The sequence below is a fragment of the Oncorhynchus masou genome, unplaced genomic scaffold, assembly GCF_036934945.1.
Source record: "Oncorhynchus masou masou isolate Uvic2021 unplaced genomic scaffold, UVic_Omas_1.1 unplaced_scaffold_2749, whole genome shotgun sequence".
Taxonomy (NCBI): domain Eukaryota; kingdom Metazoa; phylum Chordata; class Actinopteri; order Salmoniformes; family Salmonidae; genus Oncorhynchus; species Oncorhynchus masou.
The window spans coordinates 243-11,663 of NW_027016823.1; the positions used below are offsets into that span (position 1 = coordinate 243).

At 43.5% G+C, this 11,421-nt stretch overlaps 1 protein-coding gene across 1 annotated transcript; it reads left to right on the top strand.

Annotated features, from left to right (window-relative positions):
- Positions 1 to 206: 206 nt before the first annotated feature.
- LOC135539195 (E3 ubiquitin-protein ligase rnf213-alpha-like) lies at positions 207 to 8,552 on the top strand. The gene is made up of 3 exons (XM_064965020.1): positions 207 to 233; positions 575 to 753; positions 7,921 to 8,552. Exons 1-3 carry the CDS (start codon positions 216 to 218, stop codon positions 8,072 to 8,074), a joined length of 351 nt encoding a protein of 116 aa, XP_064821092.1. The 5' UTR covers positions 207 to 215; the 3' UTR covers positions 8,075 to 8,552.
- The last annotated feature ends 2,869 nt before the right edge of the window (positions 8,553 to 11,421 follow it).

The window sequence follows — 11,421 nt, forward strand, 5'->3', positions numbered from 1 at the left end:
TCACTGTGTTGTCCTGTTGTCCTTGCCCTCAGGTGTAGTCTGAGTCACTGTGTTGTCCTGTTGTCCTCATGCAGGCCCTGAGCAGGTGTAGTCTGAGTCAACACTGTTGTCCTCATGCAGGCCCTGAGCAGGTGTAGTCTGAGCTCCTCACCTCACTGTGTTGTCCTGTTGTCCTCAAGCCCTCTGAGAACATGCTGCGCCTCAAGTCTGAGAACATGCTGCGCCTCAAGAGGGTAAGACGACGAGACACCACACATTCACCCAGACAAGTCTTCACATCATTTTGTTAGGGTCATGTTTTTTTTACACTGGTTATGAAGTTGTTTGTCTGGATTACTGTTTGTGTGGGTGAGATGTGCTTGTATTATTTACAACATAAGTTGTAACATTGTGACTTAAGTTGTACTAACGTACAACATGAATTTAAACTAACCTTAGTTACACTAACTTACATAATGAATTTAAACTAACCTTAGTTACACTAACTTACATAATGTGATAAATAGAAAATGATCATAATGTCATGTTACACCCTAGTGTATATTAAAGCTTCTCTAACCCTCCCCACCCTCAGGACCCGTTTGTGGGGGTCTCAGAGGAATACAGGAATCCCCTGGGAGACGAAGACCGGAGGCTACTCACTACGTTCTTCACCAAGAGCAGCGCTGACTCGTTCCTGCTGGAGATGCATGAGTTTCTGCTGCTGGTCCTGAAGAGCCCCCGTGCCCCCGACACATACAGGCCTGACTGGGGGTAAGCCAAGGGGATAACAGCTAGCTGGCATGGTGTAGTCTCTCTTGACACTCTTAGCGGTTCCATTTTTGATATTGTAGTATTGTTTACATCACATTAACATCATGTCTTAAGTACTAGTCAAAAGTTTGTACATACCTACTCATTCAAGGGTTTTTATTATTTATTTATTTTCTCCATTCTACATCAAAACTATGAAATAACACATATGGAATCATGTAGTAACCAAAAAAAGTGTCAAACTAATTAAAATATTTTTTTGATTTTTCAAAGTATCCACCCCTTGCCTTGATGACTGGTTTGCACACTCTTGGTGTTCTCTCAACCAGCTTCATCTGGAATGCTTTTCCAACTGTTCCCACATATGTTCCCACATATGCTGAGCACTTGTTGGCTGCTTTTCCTTCAGTCAAATCAAATTTTGTTGGTCACATACACATGGTTAGCAGATGTTAATGCGTGTGTAGCGAAATGCCTGTGCTTCTAGTTCCGACCGTGCAGTAATATCTAACAAGTAATCTAACAATTTCACATCAACTACCTTATACACACAAGTGTAAAGGAATGAATAAGAGTATGTACATATAAATATATGGATGAGCGATGGCCTCAACAGAATAGGGAAGATGCAGTAGATGGTATAGAGTACTGTATACATATGAGATGAGTAATGTAGGGTATGTAAACATTATATAAAGTAGCATTGTTGAAAGTGACTAGTGATACATTTCTTATATCCTATTTTTAATTACTAAAGTGGCTAGAGATTTGAGTCAGTATGTTGGCAGCAGCCACTCAATGTTAGTGATGGCTGTTTAACAGTCTGATGGCCTTGAGATAGAAGCTCTTTTTCAGTCTCTCGGTCCCAGCTTTGATGTACCTGTACTGACCTCCCCTTCTGGATGATAGCGGGGTGAACAGGCAGTGGCTCGGGTGGTTGTTGTCCTTGATGATCTTTTTGGCCTTCCTGTGACATTGGGTGGTGTAGGTGTCCTGGAGGGCAGGTAGTTTGCCCCCGGTGATGCGTTGTGCAGACCTCACTACCCTCTGGAGAGCCTTACGGTTGTGGGCAGAGCAGTTGCCGTACCAGGCGGCGATACAGCCCGACAGTGCATCTGTAAAAGTTTGTGAGTGTTTTTGGTGACAAGCCGAATTTCTTCAGCCTCCTGAGGTTGAAGAGGCACTGTTGCGCCTTCTTCACCACGCTGTCTGTGTGAGTGGACCATTTCACTTTGTCCGTGATGTGTACGCCGAGGAACTTAACTTTCCACCTTCTCCACTACTATCCCGACGATGCGGATAAGGGGGTGCTTCCTCTGCTGTTTCCTGAAGTCCACGATCATCTCCTTTGTTTGGTTGACGTTGAGTGAGAGGTTATTTTCCTGACACCACACTCCGAAGGAACTCACCTCCTCCCTGTAGGCCGTCTCATCGTTGGTAATCAAGCCTACCACCGTAGTGTCGTCTACAAACTTGATGATTAAGTTGGAGGTGTGCATGGCCACGCAGTCGTGGGTGAACAGGGAATACAAGAGAGGGCTGAGAACGCACCCTTGTGGGGCCCGGGTGTTGAGGATCAGTGGGGTGGAGATGTTTCCTACCCTCATCACATGGGGACGGCCCGTCAGAAAGTCCAGGACCCAGTTGTACAGGGTAGGGTCGAGACCCAGGGTTTTAATGACGAGTATGGAGGGTACTATGGTGTTATATGCTGAGCTGTAATCGATGAACAGCATTCTTACATAGGTATTCCTCTTGTTCCAACGGGTGAGGGCAGTGTGATTGCGATTGCATCGTCTGTGGACCTATTGGGGCTGTAAGCAAATTGGAGTGGGTCTAGGGTATCAGTTAGGGTAGAGGTGATATGGTCCTTGACTAGTCTCAAAGCACTTCATGATGACGGAAGTGAATGCTACCGGGCGATAGTCATTTAGCTCAGTTACCTTACCGTTCTTGGTAACAGGAACAATGGTGGCCCTCTTGAAGCATGTGGGAACAGCAGACTGGGATGGGGATTGATTGAATATGTCCGTAAACATATCAGCCAGCTGGTCTGCGCATGCTCTGAGGACGCGGCTAGGGATGCCGTCTGGGCCGGCAGCCTTGCGAGGGTTAACACCTTTAAATGTTTTACTCACGTTGGCTGCGGTGAAGGAGAGCCCGCACGTTTTGGTAGTGGGCCGTGTCAGTGGCACTGTGTTGTCCTCAAAGCGAGCAAAGAAGTTGTTTAATTTGTCTGGGAGCAAGACGTCATTGTGCCCGACGGAGCTGGTTTTCTTTTTGTAATCTGTGATTGACTATAGACCCTGCCATATACGTCTCGTGTCTGAGCCTTTGAATTGCGACTCTACTTTCTCTATACTGACTCTTAGCTTGTTTGATTGCATTGCGGAGGGAATAGCTACACTGTTTGTATTCGGTCATGTTTCCTGTCCCCTTGCCATGATTAAAAGCAGTGGTTTGTGCTTTCAGTTTTGCGCGAATGCTGCCATCAATCCATGGTTTCTGTTTGGGGAAAGTTTTAATAGTCACCGTGGGTACAACATCACCACACTTGTTAATTAACTTGCTCACCGAATCAGCGTATACATCAATGTTGTTGTCTGAGGCTATCCGGAACATATCCCAGTCCACGTGATCAAAGCAATCTTGAATCGTTGAATCAGATTATTCGGACCAGCGTTGAACTGACCTGAGCACGCCCGTTTCCTGTTTTTGTTTCTGTCTATAGGCTGGGAGCAACAAAATGAAGTCGTGGTCAGATTTGCCGAAAGGAGGGCGAGGGAGGGCTTTTCATGCGTTGCGGAAGTTAGAGTAGCAATGATCCAGAATTTTGCCAGCCCAGGTCGCACATTCGATATGCTGATAAAATTTAGGGAGCCTTGTTTTCAGATGAACCTTGTTAAAATCCCCAGCTACAACAAATGCAGCCTCAGGATATGTGGTTTCCAGTTTACATAGAGTCCAATAAAGTTCTTTCAGGGCCGTCGAGGTGTCTGCTTGGGGGGGATATACACAGGTGTGATTATAATCGAAGAGAATTCTCTTGGTAGATAATGCGGTCGGCATTTGATTGTAATTCTAGGTCACGTGTACAAAAGGACTTGAGTTCCTGTATGTTGTTATGATCACACCACAATTCGTTAATCATAAGGCATACACCTCAGCCCTTCTTCTTACCAGAGAGTTGTTTGTTTTGGTCCGCATGATGCGTGAAGAAACCGGGTACCTGTACCGACTCTGAAAACGTATTCCGAGTGAGCCATGTTTCCGTGAAACAGAGAATGTTTCAATCTCTGATGTCCCTCTGGAAGACAACCATTGCTCGGATTTTGTCTACCTTGAGACTGGACATTGGCGAGTAGTATACTCGGAAGCGGTGAGCGATGTGCTCGTCTACGGTGCCTGACCAGAAGACTGCTCCGTCTGCACTTCTGCGGCATCGTTGTTTTGGGTCGCCTACTGGGATCCGATCCATTGTCCTGGTGGTGGTCCAAACAGTCGTATTCCTGGCCGTAATGCTGGTAAGTTGACGTTGCTCTTATATCCAATAGTTCTTCTCGGCTGTATGTAATAAGACTTAAGATTTCCTAGGTTAACAGTGTAAGAAATAATACATAACAATAGTCTGCTGTCCAACTCATCCCAAACCATCTCAATTGGGTTGAGGTTGGGTGATTGTTGAGGACAGATCATCTGATGCAGCACCATCACTCTCCTCCTTGGTCAAATAGTCCTTACACAGCCTGGAGGTGTGTTGGGTCATTGTTCTGTTGAAAAACAAATGATTGTCCCACTAAGCGCAAACCAGATGGGATGACGTATCGCTGCAGAATGCTGTGGTAGCCATGCTGGTTTAAGTGTGCCTTGAATTCTAAGTAAATCACAGACAGTGTCACCAGCAAAGCACCCCCACACCATCACATCTCCTCCTCCATGCTTCACGGTGGGAACCACACATGTGGAGATCATCTGTTCACCTACTCTGCATCTCACAAAGACACAGCGATTGGAACCAAAAATCTCAAATTTGGACTCATCAGACCAAAGGACAGATTTCCACTGCTTGTGTTTCTTGGCCCAAGCAAGTCTCTTCTTATTATTGGAATCCTTTGGTAGTGGTTTCTTTGCAGGACGTCGACCATGAAAGCCAGATTCACACAGTCTCCTCTGAACAGTTGATTTGGAGCTGTGTCTGTTACTTGAACTCTGAAGCATTTATTTGGACTCCATTCTGAGGTGCAGTTAACTGTAATGAACTTATCCTCTGCAGCAGAGGTAACTCTGGGTCTTCCTTGAGAGACAGTTTCATAGCGCTTGATGTTTTTTTGTGACTCCACTTGAAGAAATTTTCCGGATTGACTGGCCTTCATGTCTTAGTAATACTTCTATACTCCTAATTCCTGCTTACAAGCAGGAAGCACCAGTGACTAGATCAATAAAAAAGTGAGGTGAGATGAAGCAGATGCTAAGCTACAGGACTGTTTTGCTTGCACAGACTGGAATATGTTCTGGGATTCCTTCAATGGCACTGATGGGTACACCACATCAGTCATTGGCGTCATCAATAAGGTATTCAATGACTTCGTCCCCACAGTGACCGTACGTACATACCTCAACCAGAAGCCATGGATTATGGGCAACATCCGCACTGAGCTAAAGGCTAGATCTGCCACTTTCAAGGAGCGGGACTCTAACCCGGAAGCATATAAGAAATCCTGCTATGCACTCCAACGAACCATCAAACAGGCAAAGCGTAAATACACTGGTTATGATACTCGTCAGATGTGGCAGGGCTTGCAAACCATTACAAACTACAAAGGGAAGCACAGCTGAGAGCTGCCCAGTGACACGAGCCTACCAGACAAGCTAAACAACTTCTATGCTTGCTTCAATGCAAATAACACTGAAACATTCATGAGGGCACCAGCTGTTCCAGAAGACTGCGTGATCACGATCTCCGCAGCCGATGTGAGTAAGACCTTTTAAACAGGTCAACATTCACAAGGCCGCAGGGCCAGATGGATTACCAGGACGTGTATTGCGAGCATGCGCTGACCAACTGGCATGTGTCTTCACTGACATTTCCAACCTCTCCCTGCCTGATTCTGTAATACCACCATGTTTTAAGCAGACCACCATGGTCCCTGTGCCCAAGAACACTAAGGTAACCTGCCTAAATGACTACCGACCCGTAGCACTCACGTCTGTAGCCATGAAGTGCTTTGAAAGGCTGGTCATGACTCACATCAACACCAAAACCCAAGAAGCACTAGACCAACTACAATTTGCATACCACCCAACAGATCCACAGATGATGCAATCTCTATTGCACTCCACACTGCCCTTTCCCACCTGGACAAAAGGAACACCTATGTGAGAATGCTATTTATTGACTACAGCTCATCGTTCAACATCATGGTGCCCTCAAGCTCATCAATAAGCCAGACGCCCCCCCAGGTAGTAAGGGTAGGTAACAACACATCCGCAACGCTGTTCCTCAACACAGGCCCCTCAGGTATGCTTGCTCAGTCCCCTCCTGTACTCCCTGTTCACTCATGACAGTGCGACTCCAACACCATCTTTAGGTTTTCCGGTGACAGAACCGTGGTAGGCCTGATCACCGACAACAACGAGACAGCCTTTAGGGAGGAGGTCAGAGACCTGGCCGTGTGATGCCAGGACAACAACCTCTCCCTCAACGTGATCAAGACAAAGGAGTTGATTGTGGACTACAGGAAAAACAGGACCGAGCACACCCCCATTCTCATTGACGGGGCTGTTGTGGAGCAGGTTGGGTGGTGTCCACATCACCAGCAAACTAACATGGTCCAAGCACACCAAGACAGTTGCGAAGAGGACACGACATAACCTATTCCCCCTCAGGAGACTGAAAAGATTTTTCATGGGTCCTCAGATCCTCAAAAGGTTCTACAGCTGCACCATCGAGAGCATCCTGACTGGTTGCATCAGTGGCTGGTATGGCAACTGCTCGGTCTCCGACCGCAAGACAGTACAGGGGGTAGTGCAAATGGCCCAGTACATCACTGGGGCCAAGCTTCCTGCCATCCAGGACCTCTATACCAGCCGGTGTCAGAGGAAGGCCCTAAAAATTGTCAAAGACACCAGCCACCCTAGTCATATACTGTTCTCTCTGCTTCCCCACGGCAAGCGGTACCGGAGTGCCAAGTCTAGGTCCAAGAGGCTTCTAAACAGCTTCTACCCCCAAGCCATAAGACTCCTAAACATGAAATGGCTACCCAGACTATCTGCATTACCCCCCCGTCCCCTCTTCTACACCGCTGCTACCCTCCGTTGTTGTCATCTATACGTAATCACTTTAATAACTCTACCTACATGTACATTTAACCTCAACTAACCTGTGCCCCGCACATTGACTCTGTACCGGTACCCCCCCTGTATATCCCTGTAAAAACATAGTCTCGCTATTGTTATTTTACTGCTGCTCTTTAATTACTTTTATTTCTTATTCTTATCCCTATTTTTTTTAAACTGCATTGTTGGTCAGGGGCTCATAAGTAAGCATTTCACTGTAATAAAATCTTTATTTGAATGATGTTTCTAGTTGCTTATTTGACCAAGTCCATAATATGGACTTGGTCTTTTACCAAATAGGGCTATCTTCTGTATACCACCCCTACCTTGTCACACCTGATTGGCTCAAACGCATTAAGAATGAATTTAATTCTGTGCCAATCAGTTGTGACAATTCCACAAATTAACTTTTAACAACCTGTTAATTGGAATTAATTCCAGTTGACTACCTCGTGAAGCTGGTTGAGAGAATGCCAAGAGTGTGCAAAGCTGTCATTGCAAAGGGTGGCTGCTATAAAATATATTTTGATTAGTTTAACACCTTTTTTTGTTTACTGTATGATTCCATATGTGTTATTTCCTAATTTTGACGTCTACACTATTATTAAACAATGTAGAAATAGTAAAAATAAAGAAAAACCCTTGAAATGAGTAGGTGTACTAACACTTTGACTGGTATTGTACGTGTTTCATAAGGGCCACAAACATCTCTTTTTGAGGCATGTTTGATGAAAGTAAAAATCACAAGCACTGTCTGGAAAACTTACACACACACACACACACAGGAAAGTGTAACGTGTGTCCATTATCCTCTCCTCCATTGTCCTGCAGCCTGAAAGACACCCTGGTGTCCTACATGGAGCGGAAAGACCTTGACGTTCCCCACGACGTGGACGAGTTGTTCCCCGGAGAGATCAGCCTGGCTCAGTACATAGAAGCCTGGAAGTTCACCGTGGCCTTCAAACAGGAGCGCAGCCAGAGATAGCTCAACCACCGACAACTGATTCTACTCTGCCTTTGTTTGCATCCCACATGGCTCCCTATTCCCTACATAGTGCACTGCCTTTTCTTCCTGAAGAGTCCAACATCATTTCATACTTGTATTGGTTTTTAGACAGGACAGTATGAAGTCAGGGGGACAGACTATGTTGGAGGAATGACGAGACGGAAGGGAGCATAGCCAAAACTCCAACCCCCAGACTCCGCCAATGTAGTGCACTACTTTTGACCGACCAGGTTGGGGTGCCATTTCAGATGCAGATTTTATAGTCCCTGTATAGTGTATGTAAGGGCCACAGATATGTTTACAATCATGTTGAAGAATACACTTATGTGATATAGATGCATATGTTTTACACAGGAGAACATGAAATGAGTGCCTTTTTGGAAATGCACTTTCAAAGTGCCAGCAGACAGGTTCTACTCATGTACAATACCTATAAACTGTTTCATTCTGGTATCTAAAAAGTGGTATCTAAAAAGTACTAAGAGTACAATGAGTGAAGGGGAGGAAGTTACAAAAGTTGTAGTTAGCAAATATTTGTCCATTTGTTTTATTAGTTGATAAATATGCAAATCCAGTGGAGGCTGCTGAGGGGAGGAAGGCTCATAATGTCTGGAATGGAGCGAATGGAATGGCATCAAACACATTGGAAACTATGTGCTTGATGTATTTGGTACCATTCCACCTATTCCTCTCCAGCCATTATCACAAGCCCTTCCTCCCCAATTCAGGTGCCACCAACCTCCTGTGATGCACAAAATGTTTGATTGCTGATGGTCTTTTGTGCACTTTTCCAATGTGAATTTCTCCGTCACGTAGTGGAGGGAAAGACTGAAGTCTAAATACCTAGACTTTTGGTCTTAGACTCAGGGATGCAACTAGGTGAGATGTTGGGCAATAACTCTGGGGTCTGACATTTTTATCTCAACCAAACAGCAATCAAGAAAATAATCAAGATTTATCATGGGTGATGTTTTCTAATGAGGGAAATGAGTTTGCACATTTCTGAAGCTACCTTGTTATTAATATCTACGGTGTCCCCAATGGAAAATGAGGTTTTATAATTCACTTTGTCCGTTAGGGCCACCGTAGATATCTATTTACATGGCTTTGCCTCAAGTGATATGTTTTGTCCTTTCATAATGGACTCATCTTCAATCATCTAGTCAGAAATGGCATGACAGTTTCCCTTACAGAATCACTGCCTTACAGAATATGCTCATTGTATTTTGCACTTTAAGTTCCTCTTGTTGAACTTAAAGTTGGACCAAACGTTGTTTCTGTGTTTCATTTCATTGCTGAAGAGTGTGACATGCAGTGATTATTATGTTGAAACAAAATAAATTGTTTGCTTCTCAGCATTTATTTTTTTGTTGACAATTTATTGGTCTTTCTTGCCGCCACTGAAGACTGTTAAAAATGACAGTCATTTGATCAAAGAACAGCGTTCGGTTCAAGACTGTGGATGTAGCAAAGTAACATTTAAAGTGACTGTCCATATTTGAGAGTCATAATCAAATGTATCTGTTTGTGATGTGTAACAGAAGATGAAAAGAAGATAAAACAAGCATCATTATTTTACTGACCAGGTGGTCTCCATCAGCCCAAAGTCAAAATGCAGGCAACAAACTCTGTTCTATTTCTTTATTTAGCACACAAGGCAGTCACACATTTGGACAAATATAAATGATATTTATTAGATTATGATAGTTGAAGTCTAAAACCAAAGTGTATTTGTTATATGCACAGGATACATGGTGTGTACACAGTACAATGAAATGCTTCCTTGCAGGTTTACCTCAACATTACAACAGAAATTAAAAAATAAGTAGAATATAATGGAAAAGGAAGAAATGGGAAACACAAGAAAGGAAAAAAGTACTAAATCCTTAAGCCTCATTATGAACAGGAGAAGGCAGTTTACCTCTGGTTATACGTACATTAGATCAGTGTTATTCAAACTTGTTAAGTAGGAACCCCACTTTAAAACATCTGTAAACATTCCATTTTACATCAACCAATATCAAATTCATTCCATTTAATTTCTTATAAAAAATTAAGAGAACCAATAAATATTAGAACTTTATGATTAATCCCCCCCCCTCCCCCCAAAAACAATGTAAATAACACAAAATACACTGTCAATTTAATCAACTAAACAAACTGACAAACATTCCTGTCAGGTCTGGCGATGTTGGATCTCTGGTTTAGAAGCTGTGCTGCTACTGTACTAGAATTGGGATTGTTTGCTTAAATGTCCTGAGAACTACAACAAAAAGAGTAAATGGAATGGAAGTCATTTTCCGATTAAAGTCATTGTGGGAAATGAGTGTGTTGAAACTCTGCATTCAGCTATGGCATGCTAACTAAACATTCTCATTTGGCTAGCTACCGATTTCAAAAGTTAACTGTATCAAAAACATCTTGCAGTACTTTGAGTAGGCATTTTGAGATTGGTTATGCAAGATGTTATTTTTCAGATGATTTTCATATTGTCCCATACAATAATCTATATTCCTGTTTTTATTTTATTTGTAGGTGGGGAGCCCACTGTATTTCCCTCGCAACCTTGACTCCACTAGGCGTTGTGACCTTTACTTTGAACACCAACAAATTAGATGAAACATTATGGGCTGGTTTCACAAGGCCACATTAAATCAATATCCAGTTCCAAAATTGCATAACAAAAATGTACATTCCTGCCAGAGAACCTGAGATGGTTAAACTGGTCCTGTATCTCACAATTGAGTTTAGCATGACATGTCAAATGTTAATAAAATGACAAACATTAATTTCGTATTACTAAAGCCACAGATATGTTTACAATCATGTTGAAGAATACACTTATGTGATATAGATGCATATGTTTTACACAGGAGAACATGAAATGAGTGCCTTTTTGGAAATGCACTTTCAAAGTGCCAGCAGACAGGTTTTACTCATGTACAATACACTTATAAAGCACTTATATTTACTTATTGTAGCATCATCTCAGGTCACAGCTTCAGTGCCTGTTTGGCTTTGAGACAAATATCAGCTGCCCTCTGTCTGAAAACAGCCTGACCGATGCCCAGGTTTAAAGTGGTGCTGAACTTGTAGAGAGAGATTACTGTGTACAAGATATTATCGTCAAAGGATGTAGAGGAAAGAACCTTGCTTGAGTAATGAATGAAAATCCACAGTGCGGTAAAGAGGAAGAGAATTCCCTGCAGGATACCGGCGATGGTGACCCTCATCTGACTGTGCAGTCGGGGAGAGGAGAAGGGGCTGCCGATCACTTTCATGCTCTTCATGTGTCTGTGCAGGTAGCACACTGTGGCACAGCTTGA